General features: G+C 36.3%; 2 protein-coding genes across 2 annotated transcripts in view; one reads left to right on the top strand and one right to left on the bottom strand.

Annotated features, from left to right (window-relative positions):
• Positions 1 to 4,121: 4,121 nt before the first annotated feature.
• On the top strand, positions 4,122 to 11,869 carry LOC129761459 (uncharacterized). Its single transcript, XM_055759181.1, has 3 exons — positions 4,122 to 4,561; positions 10,709 to 11,607; positions 11,682 to 11,869. Exons 1-3 carry the CDS (start codon positions 4,122 to 4,124, stop codon positions 11,867 to 11,869), a joined length of 1,527 nt encoding a protein of 508 aa, XP_055615156.1.
• A 5,000-nt stretch (positions 11,870 to 16,869) lies between these two features.
• LOC129776585 (midnolin homolog) overlaps positions 16,870 to 21,366 on the bottom strand; it is a 54,041-nt gene continuing 49,544 nt past the window's right edge. Inside the window, exon 4 of the mRNA XM_055782314.1 lies at positions 16,870 to 19,223. Coding sequence (XP_055638289.1) covers positions 18,444 to 19,223 — 780 coding nt within the window. The 3' untranslated portion in view covers positions 16,870 to 18,443. The remainder of the gene's footprint in view (positions 19,224 to 21,366) is intronic.

Raw genomic sequence — 21,366 nt, forward strand, 5'->3', positions numbered from 1 at the left:
TACCGCATAAAGCGAAGTGAAATATAAAAATACCGCATAAAGCGAAGTGAAATATAAATATACCGCATAAAGCGAAGTGAAATATAAAAATACCGCATAAAGCGAAGTGAAATATAAAAATACCGCATAAAGCGAAGTGAAATATAAAAATACCGCATAAAGCGAAGTGAAATATAAAAATACCGCAAAAAGCGAAGAAAAATAATAATTATCAAAATAAAATTATACCACACAACATCACAAAAATTAAAATAAAATTATAAGGAAATTAAATAAGAATACGAAAATACGAAACAAATAGAATTAGATAACGACCCTCTTTAAATAAAGAGGAAGAATTATTTTAAACAAAGAAACGACCTTCTTTCAATAAAGAAGAAGAATTATTTTAAGGAACGACCTTCTTTTACTAAAGAAGAAGAATTATTTTAAGGAACGACCTTCTTTTTACTAAAGAAGAAGAATTATTATTAGGAAGCGACTTCTTTTTAAAGAAGAAGAATATTTTTTTTGTTACTAATATTTAAGGAAAATTTTTAACTTTCAAAATTGATCCTGACAGCATTGCCGACTGTACTATAACTATAACTAGTTAGCAGCAAAGAGCTAACTGCAACGAGAAGTCATCTACATCGAAGAAAAAAAAAACAACAAAATAAAGGTACACATAAGTTAACACCGAGATGACTTCATTATCGCGCAGCGTCAGCATAGCCACCCATAAACATCATCCCAGACAAAGTGCAGAAGATCATAAATTAGCCACCCAGCGGACAGGCGGGCGATCGAGACATAAACATAAACATTGACCAGACGAATTATCGAGAACGGAACTTTCCCAGGAAATCGATAGCATGATTTCATCATGCTATTTCACAACAACGCATCACCAGATCAATATAAATAGAGCAGGGCCACGATTGTAAAGTTAGTCTTAAATTAGTCTTAGTCTTAATTTAGTCTCAGTTTAGTCTTAATCTTAGTTTTAAGTAAAAGTAGAGCATAGCTCTAAAATAAATAAAAAAAATTTTCTTTAAGTTCTAAGAAAGAAAATTAACTGGCGCCCGAATAGGGACCCAGAGTGTGCAGTGATAGTCATAGTGTGGAATCAAGTGTTATGAGTATTACAACGTTAAAGTGAAGTAGTCCATATCACAAGCACCGGAATAGTACAACTGTTAAAGGATTTGTACATCCGGACTATCATCAACCGCTTAACCCAATCGCAACAAGGCAGCCGTACGTAACGTTCCTGAGTAGCTGGTTTATCCTGAGGAAAGGGATCCAACGCGACGTACTGAGAAGGTGAGCAACACACTCCAGGTTCCTGCTCAGCAGATTCCATTCGCACCCGGCGAAGCTGAGATAAAAGGTAGTAATAGGACATCGGTAAGGACCATCTGAACACGCGTACCGGAGCTTGCTGAGATCACCACTGATAAAGGATTGGTGGCCAGAAGTACGTTGTCCCGCAGTCTCAAGGAGTACCCTCGAGATGTTCAGGCTAATCATGTAAGTCAAATAATTTTTTTTAATTTTTATTATAAATATACCGCATAAAGCGAAGTGAAATATAAAAATACCGCATAAAGCGAAGTGAAATATAAATATACCGCATAAAGCGAAGTGAAATATAAAAATACCGCATAAAGCGAAGTGAAATATAAAAATACCGCAAAAAGCGAAGAAAAATAATAATTATCAAAATAAAATTATACCACACAACATCACAAAAATTAAAATAAAAATATAAGGAAATTAAATAAGAATACGAAAAATACGAAACAAATAGAATTAGATAACGACCCTCTTTAAATAAAGAGGAAGAATTATTTTAAACAAAGAAACGACCTTCTTTCAATAAAGAAGAAGAATTATTTTAAGGAACGACCTTCTTTTACTAAAGAAGAAGAATTATTTTAAGGAACGACCTTCTTTTTACTAAAGAAGAAGAATTATTATTAGGAAGCGACTTCTTTTTAAAGAAGAAGAATATTTTTTTTGTTACTAATATTTAAGGAAAATTTTTAACTTTCAAAATTGATCCTGACAGCATTGCCGACTGTACTATAACTATTTTCGATGATGTATTCTAACTATTTTAAATTCCAATCTCTCTCAAGAGATCAAATCTTCAAATCCTTTCAATAAGAAATTCAACCCATTTTTCAACGTCACATATTTCAAAACCCGTTAGCTTACTCATTTGTATACTTCCGCAAATGGCATAATAAAAATAACGAAGCGACAGTAACATACATGTTTACTGTGTCGCCCAAATATTGAAACTTCAACCAGAACACTTGTGTTTACAAGCGTTACTAGGTCAACTCATTTCCGCGTGCGCAGCAAACTTCATAGAACGCTCAGCGCATTTTGCAAGCATGTTTTCATTTATTTATGGTTTCGCAACTGGCGTACCATTCGCGCGTTTGATTGTATAACTATGTTTTGCTTACCATTCATTTCTGATTGGATGGGCAGTAAATAACTAAAGCTTCTAAGACAACTCCCACTTTCTTCTGCCATATATTTTTATTGTAGTACTAGATTTAAGGTATGAAAAATGAGTTAATAAAATGACGAACAGAGTCGGAGAAACGGAGACTCGGAGAACAACTCTTGTTTGAAAACCGATATGTCCGAAAGCCAGGAAGCCCACTAAATGGCGACCGCGATTCAAATCAGTAATCTTCGGATGGTGAAAATGTGTGTTATAAGTGAAGTTTAAAAATGCTCCGATAAAAAGTGCCGAACAATTTGTGTGTTAGCGAAAACCAGGAAAAACTGAACAATAAGTGAATTCTAGAAATGCCCCGATGTAAGGTGCGGAGCAGATAAGTGTCGAAAAATTGTGTGCACACGAACAGCAAGGATAATGTGTTGATCCTATTGACTACTACTGAAGAACGTTATGAAAGCATGTGAAAGTGAACTCGTAAATGGAGATATTTGATCCTATTGGCTACTACTGAAGAACTTTATGAAAGCATGTGAAAGTGAACTCGTAAATGGAGATATTTGATCCTATTGGCTACTACTGAAGAACTTTATGAAAGCATGTGAAAGTGAACTCGTAAATGGAAATAATTGATCATATTGGCTACTACTGAAGAACGTTATGAAAGCATGTGAAAGTGAACTCGTAAATGGAGATAATAGATCCTATTGGCTACTACTACTGAAGAACTTTATGAAAGCATGTGAAAGTGAACTCGTAAATGGAGATAATAGATCCGGAGGGGACTAAACGATCCAGGATACAGCAGCCAGCGAACGAACCGGTCCAATGGTCATCAACATGGAACGTGGAAGCAGCGCTATGGAGTAAAAGGGATTAAACTCCGAAGAAAATCAGGTATTGTAAAAGAAAGTAGGGGAAGAATAATTTTTAAACAAAAAATTTGTAAATTGCAATGGAAGACCCAATTTCACAGGAAATTTGGGATATGATCGACGAGTTCTAGCAACCGTCGAATTGAAAAAAATAAAGAAGAAGTCCTAGAATAATTTAGAAATTTAAATATACATATTTTTTTTTACATTGCTGATTTTTTTGTACGATGTCCGGAAATAATAGAATGGATGACAATGAACTTAATGAATTTATGGAATTTCTAAATGAAATAGGAAGAGGACATGGATCTGGAGCTTTCGCTCCTCTAGAAGTAGGTTACCCCTTGACGTGGGAAGAACTGTTGAAGAGAATTAGAGAACTTCCGGGGGATGATCCCATTACATGGTTACCCCTAGAAGACAATTCAAAATTGTAAATCACAATTTTTATCACAAGTCAAATAAAATAAATATCATACATCTATACTAGTTTTCAATATTTTTTTTTGTCAAGTAATGACAAAGTATGATGACATAAATGAGGATTTAAAAATTTTATTGCAGCTAGATGGAAATTTAAAAAAGTCTATTTATAACCTTTTAAGCTAGCTACATTACAAACAAAGTTGGAGTATGCGAAGGAAATATATAAAGATATACAAGCAAAATTAATACTGCACGAAGACGACTTGTCAAGTACAGAGTTGAGTTTCATAGCAAAAGCAGCAAGAAACTCATTTTTTTCTATTAGAAGCATTTTAGAGAGTAAAATAGAAAATTTTAAAATGACTACCCCTCAACCGGTACCCACGAACACTTCGTTCGACATAAAGCAAGCGACAGCCATCGTACCAATGTACGATGGCTCAGCAGGTAATTTAGAAGCGTTCATTGATGCAATAAACCTTCTTGAGGAGGCCTTCACTAAGGCTGAACACATGGGTACAGCCGTAAAATTCATTAAAACCAGACTAACTAATAAGGCGAGATCAGGCTTGCCAAGTGACTTGAACAGTCTCCAAGCCATCGCCGCAAATATTAAAGAACGATGCAAAAGCTATGAGAAACCAGAGTCCTTGATTGCTAAACTAAAGCAAATCAAGAAAAAAGCGTCAACTGTTGATTTCTGTGAGGAAGTAGAAAACCTCATACTTAAGTTAAAAAGCCTTTATTTGGAACAAAAGGTTCCAGAAGACGTTGCAAATAATATGGCAACAAGAGTTGGGTTGGAATCCCTTATAAATGGGATTCAATCCAATGAAATTAAATTAATTTTAAAAGCTGGAAATTTTACAGACATCAAGCAAGCTATTATCAAAGTCAACGAAAACCCTGAAAATAACGCCCAGGTCTTAGTTGCCAACATGAGTAGATAAACAAACCGAAACTTTCAATACACCAATCGGTCAAATAACCCAAACAGAGGCAATAATAGGCCTCAATATACTAACAACCTACAAATGGGACGCAATCAATTTCACCGAGTGAACGGAGGTCAACGATCACACAATAAACACAACTCATACAGAAATTATAACAATAATAGCAGTATGAATTTCGTACGGAATGGTTTCAATGGAAATAGACAACAAAGAGGAGTCGAAACTTTCAACAACAATAAAGAATATACACGGGGGCAGCGACTCAGTTACCCGCTGTCCCACAAGTTAATATACCAAACATCGAAAACGGTGTCAGTTTTACACATGCACCGTTTGGACAAACACAAAACATGCTGAATCAGTTAAACCAAACTGAAGGTCAGCATGTACTACCTCAATATAATTTTTTAGGACAACGCCCGTAATCAGAACAACGTATGCAATGAATCTGGGTGCAACAAACTTTATTACGATACTCGTACATATGACTGGCGCCAAATGTTCATTCATAATTGATTCTGGTTCGGACATATCTGTTTTCAAACGGGGAAAAATTTCAACGTTGCAGAAAATTGACCCACTGAAGCGATTTCAAATAACAGGTGTTACCGATGGTACAACCGAAACCATCGCGGAAACAGAGACAATATTGCAATTTGATAATGGCCTTACACTTAGGCACAACCTTCAGATTGTAGACAATAATTTCCCAATACCGACGGACGGCATATTAGGCCGTGATTTCTTTTGTAAATATAGATGCATAATAGACTACGATCAATGGCTATTGAAATTTTATTTCGATAACCATCAGATCGAAGTTCCAATAGAGGATAGTATAAATAATGGATTTATTTTACCTAGCCGGAGTGAAGTGATTAGAAACATTTCATCATTAAATATAACGGAAGATATGGTAGTTTTCTCCAAAGAAATCCAACCTGGAATATTCTGTGGAAACACCATAATTTCTCCCAATAATCCTTGTATAAAATTTGTAAATACTACAGATAAATCTGTATATATAGATAAGTTTAGCCCAATTATGGAACCATTACGAATTTACTATTCATTTAATATGAAAATAAATAATCCTAGCAATAAAGTGCGGATCAATGAAATAATTAATGAGATTGATATGGAAAATATCCCACAATTCGCGAAAAATCAATTTTTTAAACTAATAAAAAACTATGCAGATGTGTTCTGTTTACCAAATGAAACACTATCAAAGAATAATTTTTATAGCCAAAATATTAATTTAAGCGATAATGTCCCTGTATATATACCTAATTATAAAACTATACATTCACAAAGTGAAGAAATTAATAACCAAGTATGTAAGATGCTGAAAGAAAACATAATAGAACCATCAGTATCGCCATACAATAATCCTATTTTGTTAGTTCCTAAAAAGGCAGAAAACAGTACAAAGAAATGGCGTCTAGTTGTTGATTTTCGACAACTAAATAAGAAAATACTAGCAGATAAGTTTCCACTGCCGAGAATTGATACTATTCTTGATCAACTTGGTCGAGCAAAATTTTTTACAACACTTGACTTAATGTCAGGTTTTCATCAAATACATTTAGATGAAGATTCGAGAAAATACACTTCCTTTTCTACACAATCAGGACACTATCAATTTACTAGATTACCGTTTGGATTAAACATTAGTCCAAATAGCTTTCAAAGAATGATGACGATCGCAATGGCAGGTTTAACACCTGAAATGGCTTTCGTCTATATAGATGATATTATCGTGGTAGGATGTTCGATCCGACACCACTTGACAAATTTAGCAACAGTTTTTGACAGATTAAGAAAGTACAATTTGAAATTAAACGCGAAAAAGTGTAAATTCTTTTCTCACCGAAGTAACGTATTTAGGTCACAAAATAACCGACAATGGTATTCTGCCTGACGACTCGAAATATGAATCTGTACTGAATTATCCGGTACCTAAAAATAACGATGATGTAAGACGATTTGTTGCTTTTTGCAACTACTATCGCAAGTTTGTGCCAAATTTTGCAATAATAGCACACCCATTAAACCAATTACTAAAGAAAAACGTTCAATTTATTTGGTCATTGCAGTGCCAACAAGCTTTTAAAACGCTTAAACAGTATCTGATGTCACCGACAACATTACAATTTCCAGATTTTTCAAAAAATTCTCACTACTGATGCATCCGATGTTGGATGTGGAGCAGTGTTATCTCAAAATATAAATGGCAATGATCTTCCAATAGCATTTGCTAGTAAAACTTTTACAAAAGGCGAAAAAAATAAAGCCGTTATTTTAAAAGAACTAACTGCCATTCATTGGGCAGTTAATCACTTCAAAGCGTATCTTTATGGTAGAAAATTTTTAGTAAGAACAGACCACAGACCTCTAGTCTTTCTTTTTGGAATGAAAGATCCCACATCAAAATTAACTAGGATGAGGCTTGATCTATCAGATTACGACTTTACAATAGAATATATAAAAGGAAAATCTAATGTTTGTGCTGATGCGTTATCACGGATTGTAACCTCTTCGGATGAGTTAAAACAACTCTCTGTACTCAAGGTTAATACAAGAGCAAAGACGAGGAAAAATAAACAAGATATTACTAAGAAAAAAAGTGTTAATACTAGCGAGATTGATCACCTTGCTATGTATGACATCGAAAATCAAACTAAAGTTAAACGTTTACCTAAGCTTATGGTTAAAGCACACAGAAATAATCTCAAATTTACAATATACTATGGAGCGCCGTACACTAAACACCCTACATTCGTGTATGAGTTTGAAACACAAATATACAATGGAAATCAAACATTAGAGTTTGCCTTTTCAAAACTTGATAATAATATGAAGAAAATGAATATTGAAATAATAGCGCTACCATTTGACGATGATATATTCAACATTATTCCGGCCGGAATTTTAAAACAATTGTGTAACCGTGTACTTAAAAATATTAAAATTTTAATTTTTAAACCAGCAAAGTTCATTAGTGATCCTTGCGAAATACAAAGAATTCTGAGGGAAAACCATGAAACACCACTCGGAGGACATAGTGGACAGCATCGACTGTACAGAAAACTTCGAGAATGGTATACATGGAAAAATATGAAAAAGACAATTGCGCAATTCATAAGGGCCTGTGAATTGTGTAAAATCAATAAAATAACAACACATACTAGAGAAAAATTAGTTATTACAACCTCACCTTCGAAACCTTTTGAAGTTGTCTCTATAGATACTATAGGACCACTTCCAAAAACTATTAAAAACAACAGATATGCTATTACCATACAATGTGAATTAACCAAATATATTACATTGATACCAATACAAACGTTATAGCAAAAGCCTTAGTAGAAAATTTTATCCTCATATATGGTACATTTTTGGAATTGAAATCAGACCAAGGGACTGAATATAAAAACGAAGTGCTAGAACAAATTTGCAAATTACTCCAAATTAAACAAACTTTTGCAACAGCATATCATCCACAGACTATGGGATCACTAGAGCGAAATCACAGATGTCTCAATGAGTATCTGAGATCCTTTGCCAGTGAACACCATACAGACTGGGATGATTGGCTTCAATTTTATGCTTTTAACTATAACTCAACACCTCATTCAGGACATGGATTTACTCCATATGAATTAGTATTTGGAACAAAACCAATAACACCAAATTTACAATGTTTACAAACAGGAAGAATTGATCCAATATATAATTTTGAACTATACAGCAAAGAATTGAAATACAAACTACAAAAATCACATGAATTAGCGAAACAAGAACTTATGAAACAAAAATTTAAACGAAAAGAAGCAATTGATAAAACAGCAAATCCAATTGATGTAAATCTAGGAGATACAGTTTATTTAGAAATCAACAACAGACGAAAATTAGATTCATTTTACAACGGACCATATGTAGTAAAAGAAATAGAAGAACCAAATTGTGAAATAATACATCAAATATCACAACAAGCATTTAGAGTACATAAAAATAGGCTAATAAAAATTTAAGAAATTGTGTTATAAAAAAATGAAAGATGGCAATAAATAATTAAAAATTATATTGTAAAATATATTAAATAAAAAGAATTTTTTTTTTGTAAGAGTGTCTGAAGCAATCTTTGATTTTTTTTTCCAGAGGCATTGTTAATGCTTTTGAATGTTTCCACTATGTTACATCATTCACCTAAAGGGGGATGATGTACTATAACTATTTTCGATGATGTATTCTAACTATTTTAAATTCCAATCTCTCTCAAGAGATCCAATCTTCAAATCCTTTCAATAAGAAATTCAACCCATTTTTCAACGTCACATATTTCAAAACCCGTTAGCTTACTCATTTGTATACTTCCGCAAATGGCATAATAAAAATAACGAAGCGACAGTAACATACATGTTTACTGTGTCGCCCAAATATTGAAACTTCAACCAGAACACTTGTGTTTACAAGCGTTACTAGGTCAACTCATTTCCGCGTGCGCAGCAAACTTCATAGAACGCTCAGCGCATTTTGCAAGCATGTTTTCATTTATTTATGGGAACACACAGAGCCGTTCAAGCAGGACACGATCTAATAAATATTATTCTCAATCTAGACATTACCAACCAGGAAATAATAAAAATTCAAAATTCCATTACATTATCAAAGTTAGGGATTGTTAATAACAGAATGATTACATCAAAAGAGACAGAATTCATGATTCAAATTCTTAGTTATCAAGGTATACCAACCGAATTGATAGACGAGACACTCGGGTTCGCAAGCGTCACCATAGGCACCGATGGACAAACCATACTTTACATCATCAACATTCCAAATCTCAGCAATTCAACATATCAGCATCTGAAAATCGTTCCTATAATAACAGATTCACTGCGTATAAAACTGGAAAGAGATGAATATCTCTACGGTAACGACAAGCTTTTCCTGAAAACCGACCATTGTTCAAGATTAGGCAACTGGAGCCTTTGCAATCACAACAGTTTGAAAGATGTTTCCTCAGACGAATGTATATCCAATATAATAATTGGTCACGACAGCAAGTGCACTTACGAGAATATCGTGCATTAACAATAGTAACGGAAATGAGTCCCACAATATTATTATTGAATCAAGTGAATGATTTATTTCACAACACGAGCGGAGTCTCCAATCGACGATTAATTGGATCATTCTTAATTACATACCAAAATTGTTCCGTTTCGATACGAAACATGACATTTACAAATCAAATCACAGAAACGGTTGAGCATCCAATCTTCTCGCTTTCAACGGGACTAAATGTTGTCAAGCGGCAAACAGAACAGCAAGCCGACATTCATTGAAAAAACTTCATCACAAAAAACCTGGAACTGAAACTCACAACAGTTACACACCATTGGACAATAATCGGGGGATTTTCATTTACAACTTCTATGATCATAATCTTTGTCATCTACATTCTTCTCAAGTTTAGAACGCAATCAGCTGAAGCAACAAACAACCCAGAAAAGTCAACCATAGACAATCATTCCGCTGACCCCGCACCAGTACATTTCTACCAACCACCATCACTAAGAATCTGACCGTTGAACCAGGAATTTCAACACTAGGGGAGGAGCAGTTACCACCCAGGCACGGTATACCGATAGCGGGGAACATCGCGACCCAGTGCACCGAGTCGCTAACACATTTTCTGCAACCATCAGCATAAGTAACAAATATATCAAAAAACATGGTGTAAGCATATTTTAGGCCCAGCCATGAAAACAGTGTTCAATGAAAGAAATAATAAATCAGTTCACATTTCGACTCCGTTCAGGACGGCTCAGCTTTTTTAAAAATTCATCCGAACGTCACGTAACATAATTTGGGAAGTCAAACCAAGAAGACAATTACAGATCAACACCAAATCAAAAGTCATAAGAAAGACTTAAAGAGAATATTGAAACCATATACCATCTATAATTATGTCATTCCAGATTGTGTCTCGCGACGATGGGGCAAGCAGACTTACGAATACATGATTTGAGACAAAATCCTGTAGTAATTCTTCCATTAGGACCAGCAAAGATTAGTCACAATTATTTGAGTATTGACCATCCCATTGAGTTAGACCCCATCGAAGAAGTTGTAAATCACCTTTTCACAAAAGTTCAAGTAATTGTAACGCAAGATCAAATATTAAGTCCCATGTTAAAAGCAAAAATAGAGGAAGTTATGTTAACGTTCAAAAAGCTTAGTCCAAAGAACAATATAACAAAACGATGGGATAGTTTAGGTAAGGCCTGGAAATACATTTCTGGGAGTCCTGACGCTGACGATGTAAGAGCAATCAATTCGACAATCAACAGTACTGTCAAAGAAGAAAATAAGCAAATTGAAATAAATACAGGAATAGATTCTAGAATTAGGAATACAACTAGAGCAATTAACGTTCTGATATCCAATCAGGGGAACCTGACATCGAAGATCAACGAAGGATTCAATTCAGTCAACTTGCTGTACAACATAGGCGTGCTAACGCAGCAAATCGAAACCATCGAGGAAGCAATAACTTTGGCCCGCTTCAACATTCCTAGCAGTCGTTTAATCAGCCTTACCGAACTAACCGTTGCACGAAATTTCCTAAGAAATCAAGGACTCGACGTGACTATGGCAGAGCAAGTATTGGAAATCGCAAAATCGTATGTCGTTACCATTAAAAACTCGATTAAATACACTCTGAGGATCCCAATGCTAGTAAACGAAATCTTTAGCCTTTATCAAGTCGAATCAGTCATTTCAAACGGAACTAGGATTCACCTTCAATATAACTATCATTTGAACGGAACAACCTCATACTCTTCGAAAACCATTCACCCCAACCACCGGGTTGAAGGTAAACGCAACTAACATATTAGATCGTATTCCTTTGGAATATTTACAGATACTACATATGGCCATATCCAACAGTTGAACTTGACTACCGAGAGTACCCACGGCAAGATAAAGTTTCTACATTGGCTATCCTTCGGTTCAATATCGCTAACATCGCTCTTGGCAATCGGAATTATCGTCGTATGGATCATCAAAATATTATCCCGACGAAAGGCAACAATAATCATCAAAGAGGACCATTAAGAGAAGACAAGCGAGACTAAGAATTCCATCAGAGGCTGTCGATAGGTTCCAAGGACGACTCTTACCCCAGCTTACCCCATACGAAAATTGCGAAAGTCGAGGACGACTTTCAATCTAAGAGGGAAGCTGTTAGTCATGTTGCTATGTGCATAACGCCACCAGGTGCACATCAGGTGACAAGCCGCGCCGTCAGCAGAAGCAAATAATAAAAGAGCCGCGAACACGAGGTTCGACCTCTTTTTCCGATCGCAAGTCAAAGTGTAAGCAGGTAGAATTTACGTTTAGTAAGTTGTAAACTTACTAAACTTAAATTCTACCTGCTTACACTCTTAAAATTGCATTACTCATCAAGATTTTCAGGGTGCCGTTTTTTGACGAAAAAATTGTTTTCCTAGATGACACTAGATCTCGACGTTTCATGCAATTTTAAAACATTTGGCATAAAAAAATCGAAAACCCCTATTTCCCTATCCACACGGACTCGTATATAGCATCCATGCGCCATGCTTTCGAGTATCTTCGGCAAACAGCTGAGTATTGACATTGATCGGTAGTTGCTTACATCGTGGATCACTGTCTTAGTATATCAGCAAATATTCACGAGTAACGAATATGATTTTATTTCAGTGTAAATTACTTTTTTTCAGCTTGAAAAACCCTGCCCTCATTATATTGATGACAATAACAAACGAGTTCATTCTGTTCATATCGCTGATGCATGAACAAATTTGCTATAATCAATGAATGCGGCATTGAGTGGGGTTCATAAAGTCAAACTTCAAAAATAAAAAAAAACAGTCAGGCTGAACCATTTAGAGAACAAAAACGCCAGAGTTCGATGAAACGAACTTTGCAAGAAATCGCGCAGGATTTTGTTTGGCAAGACGGTAACAACGGCATAAATAAAAACCAGCCGCACACAGCTGCCTAGGGTTAAAAGTAAACAACAGCTGATATTCATTTGGCTAAAATGAAATTCAATTCTGGCACCTTGAATAATCAAGATGAAAATGACACTGGGTGAAAAATAAACTTCAAAACAAATTGAAAAACAGTTCATTTGTTCATATTCACTGGTTGTCTGGATCTGTCATTTTTATTTTCGTTTGGAATATATAGGTTTTCGATGCAACCTAGCCCGAAAATCTATGCATTTAAGCTCAGCGAAGATGATTTTTTCTCCACTGTCGTGGATATTACCGAATTTGTGAGTCGGAGTTATTGCCGCTATTTCCCAAAACTCGGGAAAACGAAGTCGTTAAGTGACCGATTGAAGATTATGGAAACAGAATTATTAATCCCTGAAGAAGGAATGAATTCCTCCTCGGGATTACAGAGAAAAAAATAATATCAGAAAAATAAACTCAGAAAAAATCAGACAAAATTGGGTTTTGTCAGGATATCATGGAACGTGCCAAAAAGTCTTGAAAATCCTAAAAAATCAGGAAGGCTTGCATCTCTGTATGTGACTTAGAATCAGAGCTCTGCATAGTCATAGTCAACTGAGGATAGTCAGCTGACGATCTGACTGACTATATACGTATTCAGTTAGTAATGACTTTTGGCTTCTTCACGCAGTTTCTCCGCTAAAACGACTAAACAGTCAGTCGGGCGTTTAGTCGCTATCTCCCTCTACCAATTCGACTATATCATTTCATTCTTCCCAGTTAAATTGTCCTCATTGCATTTTGAAGTGACTTCCCCTAAAACGAATTCGTTCCTCTCTTTCTCTCTCCCATGTACGTGTGCATGCATCGATGTTTGAGTTCAACGTGGTTTGACATACGCTACAGGTGAGCTAGATTTTTTTGTGTCATACACGAAAAATACTCAAACGTATAAAATAGCGTGCAGTGTGTGCAGTGCGCTATTTTGCACGCTATTTACTGACACTAACGCGAGGACGTTCATAGCATACTTGATAAATGTCTAAGTTCATTGGTTTGAATTCACGATGGGTAGACAATAAACCGTCCATTGATGGGGTAACTTCTTTTTTGCATCAGAAATCATGTTTTCGTTCCTCTTTATATGGACGTAAAAATAAGATTGTGTACGCGGGTACAAATTTTGTTCCTAGGGGAGTTAGAAATGTGGATTGAAGTCAGTTGAATGAATAGGCAGATTTGTATTCATTAGTCGAGTCAGTTAAAATAACCACTGACTGGACTAGTTCACCAGTCATACTCGCTAGTCAACGCTAGTCAATTCATTTTCTAGTCAAGTCACTTTGACGTAGGACTTCGTCTTTGATTTCTATACAGGGGGTCACTCTAAGAAAAATGTAACGTTTATTAAGAGTTTTCAAATGCATATTACGCAGAATTGTTCTTTTGATATATGTTATAATGTATACCATTAGACGGCAAATTTATCCAGCATTTTTTTAGCCTGAGACATCAACAGTGGAAATATAAAAAAGGTGAACAATTTAACAAATAAAAGAGGTATGTTTTGCGAGCGGATGCGAGGGTAAATCATGTATTATGCATTCTTTTTTCCAACTTCGTTCCCGTGAATGTTGTATGTAACACAAAATTGCGAGCAATAGTTCGTTCTATCTAACAAATTAGCAAGATATTAAAGTAATCAGATGCAAAATTTCATGCATCACTCAAACTTCATGCAAGATTTCATCATAGCAACGAGGAAAGTGTCGCCCATACAGTGATCGATCATTAATTAGGAGGAGGCAGCGATTATCAACCGAAGATTTGTTGAGATCGGCATTACATCGCATCACAAAAATGAAACGAAATGAAATATTAATATTCTTCATGACTCATGTTCATAATTCTCAATTACTCAATTCCTTCTATGACAGATTAAGCAGTAGAACCAATACGACTTGATTGTGATAGTCTGCAAACGAACATTATTTCACCGAAAAAGCTACTGTTCTCGATGCCTGATAATATGAATAGGACAATGGAAAGAAATCACAATACCATAGCTATCCATTAAAAATAAAGCAACTTCATGATGTCATATCGTCACGTCACGTCACGTCATGTCATGATGTCATATGTCATATGTCACGAAATCGCGAGTATTTTCAACTTGTTTTTTCGTTTCTTCCCCATAAATTTCATGTGTCCTACTGTTACTCATCAATCATTTCCAGTTAGACAGTTAAACTTCCTGCCAGAAGCTTATTGTCTTTCTTTGTTCGTTACAAACCGTTTTAAGTTTATGAGTACATACAACAAACAGCCCTTTTCAGGGCTACTATTTAGAGTTTCAAAAGAGTTAAACTAACAGATTTCTAAACAATGAAAAGAATTACATTTAAAATAACCAAGTGTTCTGAACAATCACAGTCCTACGTCAAACTCTCGTCTGTGCCCCTGGCTCAGATCCTTTTTGTTGTGGGCGACTGCCGAAGCAGTTCCAGTCGAAAGCGAAGCTACTGATAGTAGAGTCGATCTTCATTTTTCACCTTCGAAGATTTCGGGCTCTGCTTGGAATATTTATGCGATATAATGTTTGCTTGGTAGTTACATTGGAAATTTAAACTTCATGGCTGTTTTGTTACAAGATTTGGGTGTCCAGATTGTTGCTGATACAGACCATCAATTAAAAAGGAACGTAGACTGTTCATTTAGAATGGCATTCCTAGGAATGGTTATGAAGACTCAGAATGTCAGGATCGTCAAAAAGACCAAAACGGCTAGTTTTAAGTTTCGTACGACCACATTAAGTTGGGACTACATTCTTCATATGAGTATGTATTCAAAGTTAGTGATCATTTCATCAACCAATCATAACCTGAGGAGCTACTTGCCTGATAGGAATCATAGGCTATTTCGATTGAAGTAGTTAAAAAAATTCAAACGAAAATATGTAAATATGTGAAATATGACTGTATGTTTAAAACACCTACGTGTTTCGATTCTAATTTTTTCTCAACGATTTTTAACGGGTGAGTCATAAGCGGAACTAGATTCCTGTCACGTTTCCCGCCACACGCGCTAGATAGAGAGAAACAGCTGTGTGTCGTTGCGTTATCCTCTTTGTGAGCGTTGTTCGAAGATCGCGGAATAGAAATTTGTCCAAGAGCGTGTCTTTCGGATGCTTGAAAAGCATTTGAAATCGAAGGTGAGTATAAAAAGAACTGTTTGTCAAAAAATGGTTGCTTTTTAAAAAAGCATATGAGATGTTGCGTTCTGGAAAGGCCTAGCATCGTTCCATTGCGCAAAGGCCACTCTGGAATGGTTTACCGCCCATAACTTACCCTTTGTACGCAAAGAAGACAATTCCCCAAACGTACTCCAGGCACGGTCAATCGAGTCGTATTAAGTCATACTGTCGCGGTGGGTGTGAGAAAACAGTTGGGAAGTCACAACATCCGAACAATTCAAATTCCGTATCATCAAGCTGGTCCAGACCATGATGGCGAGAGTTCCGGGAATCTAGAGGAAGATTTAAGATAAAAGGCCGTTATCTGTCTAATTGTTTCACACCTCAAAATTGTTCACACCTCAAACGCACATTGTATGGACTTGAAAAAGAAAGTGATGAAAATGTAAATGCAATAAAGAATTGAATTTAAAAAAAAAACTTTTTTACCAAGCGTGTTTTCATTTAGTCTCACTACTTATGACTCACCCGTCCGAAGGTTTTACCAATATTTCCACTGAAACTTCCCTCATTATGATGATCTAAAAAGAACTCTAATCATTTTCGTGGGTGACTTGAACATTTGAAGCTCTCCTCAGGTGTGTTAATCTGAGAGGAAGAACACTTACCTCATTCAAACTCAAAACATTCGAAGATGGCGATACTATACCTTGGAAGACATTGATATTGAAGCGATGAACAAAATCTTGTTTGAGCGACATTCAGGATAGAAGTTGTCGAAGATGATATGAAGCCCAAGTTTTGGAATGTGTCAAATCTGGACAATATGGACAAATGAAAACAAAAAAGATTTCGACTCCATTGATTTACCATGGCAATCTTGTTGGTGAGCTATAATTGGGGACTAACAGTATATTTCATATTGGGGGCTTCGTTGTTTAAAATGGAACAGGTGTGACACTCAAAAAGATCTGAAGATTGCCACCAACAGGCTGAACATATACAAAACAAAAAATGGGCTTATCGAAAGCTTAAACCACTTTGGGATATCTCCAGTAAAGAAACGACCGAGAGTTTTGATGGTTCGTACAAGCATAGTTGAGTTTATTTTTTTTTATTTGACTTCTTCATGAAGCATTTCTTTTATATCGTTTTTTTTTCTTTGTTGGTCTCACAAGATGGGTTTCCGATTTCTGTCTGTGCATCTTCATCATATCATGGTGTGACTAGTAAAAGTGAAAGCAGATGAATTGTATTGCGCGCAGCAATTAAGTATATTTTTCCAATGTAACGGTGTGTATTAATGTTAAATGTTCGATTCGACTAGGTGTGAATTCAAAGTAAGATGACGTGAGAACGAAACTCAAAGGTTTGTGTGTGTGTGTGCTCTTCACTAGCACTTCAATTCGTCTTAAAAAGTAATGTCTGAATCTGGAATAAGTAGAGAGAATTTACTAAACAAACGGAAACGGTGCAAAAGAACATAAAATTTTCTCAAAAAAAATTCATCATAAATGAATAACAGCATAAAGGCCACATTCCGATAATGATCGAAAAATTAAAGGATAACAATTTCAACCTCAGTTTAATAGTGAATATATCCACAGGTAACACAATAGATAACAAGAAAAAAATGTCATTTTTTAGAAGAAATTGTCGATTATCTAATAAATTTCACCCCAATGTATTTTTTGGAGTTGTTGAAAATAAAATTTTGTTTTAACGGCAGATTCAATGTAACCAAAGGATAGGAAAATAATAATCCTGGAGACCATGTCACAAAATGACATTAAACAAATTGATCAACGAAAAAGCACTGAAAACTAATCTGACGAAGAGTTCTAATAGTGTTTCATTATTCCACATGGAACGGGTTACATACGGTTTACATTCACTAGATTATTTTTTTTTCATCCTACTGCAATCTGATCCTTTTATATTTTTTTAATATATTTTTTGTTATGCATTGCTACGAAGAGAAAATCTTACAGCCGGTGGTGTGGATCGCCACCGCTTGACAAAACGCTACTATTTGTTTAATTAGCTAGAACAATGATTCATGTATTTTTTGAAATGTTTGCGCCCGATATCCAAAATCGAGCGATACTCTTCGATCGATTCGGTTGCGATATCATTTTTTTTTTGCTACTAAAATGCAGAAAATGTGTCGATTCATCCCTCCTGTTTTTCTATCTCTTCTACTCAGACGCCAGCACAAATGGCGTAGATTGGATGTCCGCACACAGATGGCGCGCTATACTTTTTCCTATCAAAATCATATTACACTCTCTCGCTCTTCTTTTTTTTACTTCGACTCGCTCAAAATGAGATCAACTCAGCGCTGCGAGCAAACCCTCACGAGAGCGCGTGATTGGGTGGGAGTGAGTTACCCCGGTCTTAATTCTCTTCCCCCGCACGAACCGTGTTCTATGTGTATGTCGCACAGGTGAGACAAGTACCCTAAAAACCATATCGCAAACTGCTCTGAAGCTGAGAAGGGAGAGTCCAAATACCTTATGCAACAGTATCAACCTCTTCGACGATTTGATGATTTTGAGCCGCCTCCGACGGAGATGCGGCCGCCGTCGCCGTCGCCGCCGCCGCTGTTGCAGACGTGGTAGTAGTAGTGGCAGTAGCGGTGGCTGTGGCCGCCGCCGCATTGTTATTGTTGCTGGCAATGGCCGTTTTGGATTGCATCGCGGACGAATTCTTTTCCATTGTCTCTGCGCCGGTTTCTGCTGCTGCGGCTGCATTGGGGGTGTTGTTCACAAGTTGGCAGCGAGAGAAACAAGTCGCCTCCAAAACCGACCCACTGGCAGCCGCAACTGCTGCTGATTTGTTGGATAACACCGGTGAAGAAGAAGAGATGATGGTGGCGAGCGTTGGCCCCGCTAAAATGCTATAGGGAGCACATTTTTGCTTACGTGCCTCGCGACGCTCCTTTTTCTGCTGCATAATCAGGCGAAGGTTGTCCAACTTGGACTTGGTCTTGGAGTTTTCGAGCTCGGCGGCACTGATGGCAGCGCACCGAGGACACTGAGCTTGGCTGCCGCCGACGACATCAACAGCAGGGGATTCACTTGTAGGTGTTAGCGTGAGACCACACTTGCAGAGAATCTTGGCTGGCGTTAGTTTCTGCTGATGATGGTAGGTATGGTGGCAGCGGCTGCTGATCGATGGTACGCCGGGTGGATCGATGGATTTACAGATAACGCAACTCGACCCAACCATTCCACTACCAGTGCTGCTGGTTCCAGCACTAGGGTATTTTTTGGTTTGTATTGGCGTTGGGATCTGGAATACAATGAAAGGATGAGGTCATGCTTCTATAATATACATGGAGGTTTATAAAGGGATATTCTCACCGCTTCGTAGCGTGGTCCGGGCCGAAACCAAACTATGTTAAGCCCGTGGATGTTTAATAAATCATGACGAATAAGTCATGTTTATTCTGTTTTTAATTTCTTTATTTTCTTCTATGGTGCAAAAATACAACACTTTCTTTTGTGTATAACTTTTTATTACATGGGTAAAATTTTGGTTAAAACTAGTAAAGAGTATTTAGGGGCTGTCCACATACCACGTGGACAGAAAAGCGTGAGTTTAGACACACTCTCCCCCTCCGTGGACAAGCGTGGACATTTTCTATACCCCTCCCTCTGTTGTCCACGTGGACATTTCTTCTCTTCTTAGAAACAAAATTCGGGGAAAAAATTATGTTGCGTCTAAGTTCTATTTTAAATTCGTTTTTACTTTCTATTCCCTGTTTTTACCTGATAAAAATGTTACCTTTATTAGTAATAGCAGTATGTAATCAATTTTTGGTTTATTGCCTAACATTGCCCGTGAAGTTATTTGTATCGCTGTTTTGTTTCTAACTAGTGAATCTAATCTCGGACATTTTCTATCATAAATCAACGTAAGCTGGTTGAGCTGTTTCAGTTTTTAAGCTGGAATGTTCTTTAAGCTTCCAACTGAAATGGAGTATATAGTGTAGGATATAATAATATTTGTAAGACAGGCCATTTGAACTTTATTGTTTTGTTCAGGCGCCAAAAACTCAAAAACAAAAAACCAAAAATGCCGATCATTCATAAATAAAGAACCAGATGGGAAACTATCACACCTTTCCAAAATTTAAATCGATTTTGTATGAATTCCAACCAGTTTCTAATCCGTAACTCGATTTTAGTTCAATGTTCCTTCATAAGATTCATCACAAATACTCGAATGGGTTTTGATCTGGGAAGCCCCTAATCCCTGAAGACCGTCCGGATTTCGTTACCTGGTGCCCAATTACCCAATAATCGCGGTGGTTTTGACACAAAAACAGCAACAAATGATTCCGAAATACTTCGTTCTACTCATGACTTTTCCATCTGGTTCTATAGTTATGAAACACTGGCGGTTTTGTTTTGACGTAGGACTACGTCTCTCATTGCTGTACCGGGGTGTAAGTTGAAAGTTTCGAAAGCGAGAGAGTGACGCTGGACTGCAAGGTTTTGAACGTTAATACTTCTATACCGGCTGAATAGAATGGTATAATAATCACTTCATCCGAAAGATAAAATGTCAACGAGTTATATATTTTTTTTTTTTATCTGTATTATAGTGACTTTCAACTAATTTGGCTGGTTCGTCACTTTTACTTCCGTTTTTGGAAGAATGTCGGGAGTGAGAATTGAACTCGTGACCTTTAGCGTGAGAGGCATGGATGTTACCACTACGCCAGATCGCCTCCACAACGAGTTATATGATTGTCACTTATTGGTCCAAAAAATCGTTTCAATAGCTTAAAATTTGCTTTGAAAGCATACTATTGAAGTCATAACAATCTAGCTCATTGATGATGATTGGTGATCGTAATGTGTTCCCGAACACAATCCAATCCTTTTTGACGTAGAACTACGTCTATCAGGAAGAGTACCAAATACATTACAATTCGTTAATCTCTAAACGGTTTAAATTCATGAAAACTGGAAGAACTTCCTTTTTCCCATACATTTGTTCTGCCGATTTGTGTGCTAACTCTATCCGTATTCCGTATGCTAATAACTCGAACATTTCTTAACAGATCGGAAAGATGTTTGCATCAATTGATAGAAAATATTTCTACGCGTCACAATTAATAAAATGTTATTTTTCATGAGATGTACAATTGAATAACTGTAAATGTCAAGCGTTATCTAAACGCCCCAACTGTCAAGTTTTGATTGCCCCGATTTATGGTTTCCCCAACTGCACTACAAAAATCTACCAATGATCTTTCTGTACAACTTCGTAAATTTTGGGATATGTAGGGTTATTCGAAATATTTTTGCCGTTTTTTAGGGGAAAAACAGAAGCATAATTTTTAGGATACACACTTAAATGATTCTACACTTCAACTGTAGAACCACTTATTTTTTTAGCTTTAAGAGACGCGAAAGATATCGAA

This window comes from Toxorhynchites rutilus, chromosome 1 (genome assembly GCF_029784135.1).
Source record: "Toxorhynchites rutilus septentrionalis strain SRP chromosome 1, ASM2978413v1, whole genome shotgun sequence".
Taxonomy (NCBI): Eukaryota; Metazoa; Arthropoda; class Insecta; order Diptera; family Culicidae; genus Toxorhynchites; species Toxorhynchites rutilus.

Excerpts from the sequence above, each read along its gene's own strand:
- LOC129761459 (XM_055759181.1), top strand. The coding sequence starts at position 4,122 with ATGACTACCCCTCAACCGGTACCCACGAACACTTCGTTCGACATAAAG. Across the intron at positions 4,562-10,708 it reads AATATGGCAACAAGAGTTGG|ATTGTGTCTCGCGACGATGG; the intron begins GTTGGAATCCCT and ends ATGTCATTCCAG. Across the intron at positions 11,608-11,681 it reads CCCCAACCACCGGGTTGAAG|TTGAACTTGACTACCGAGAG; the intron begins GTAAACGCAACT and ends CATATCCAACAG.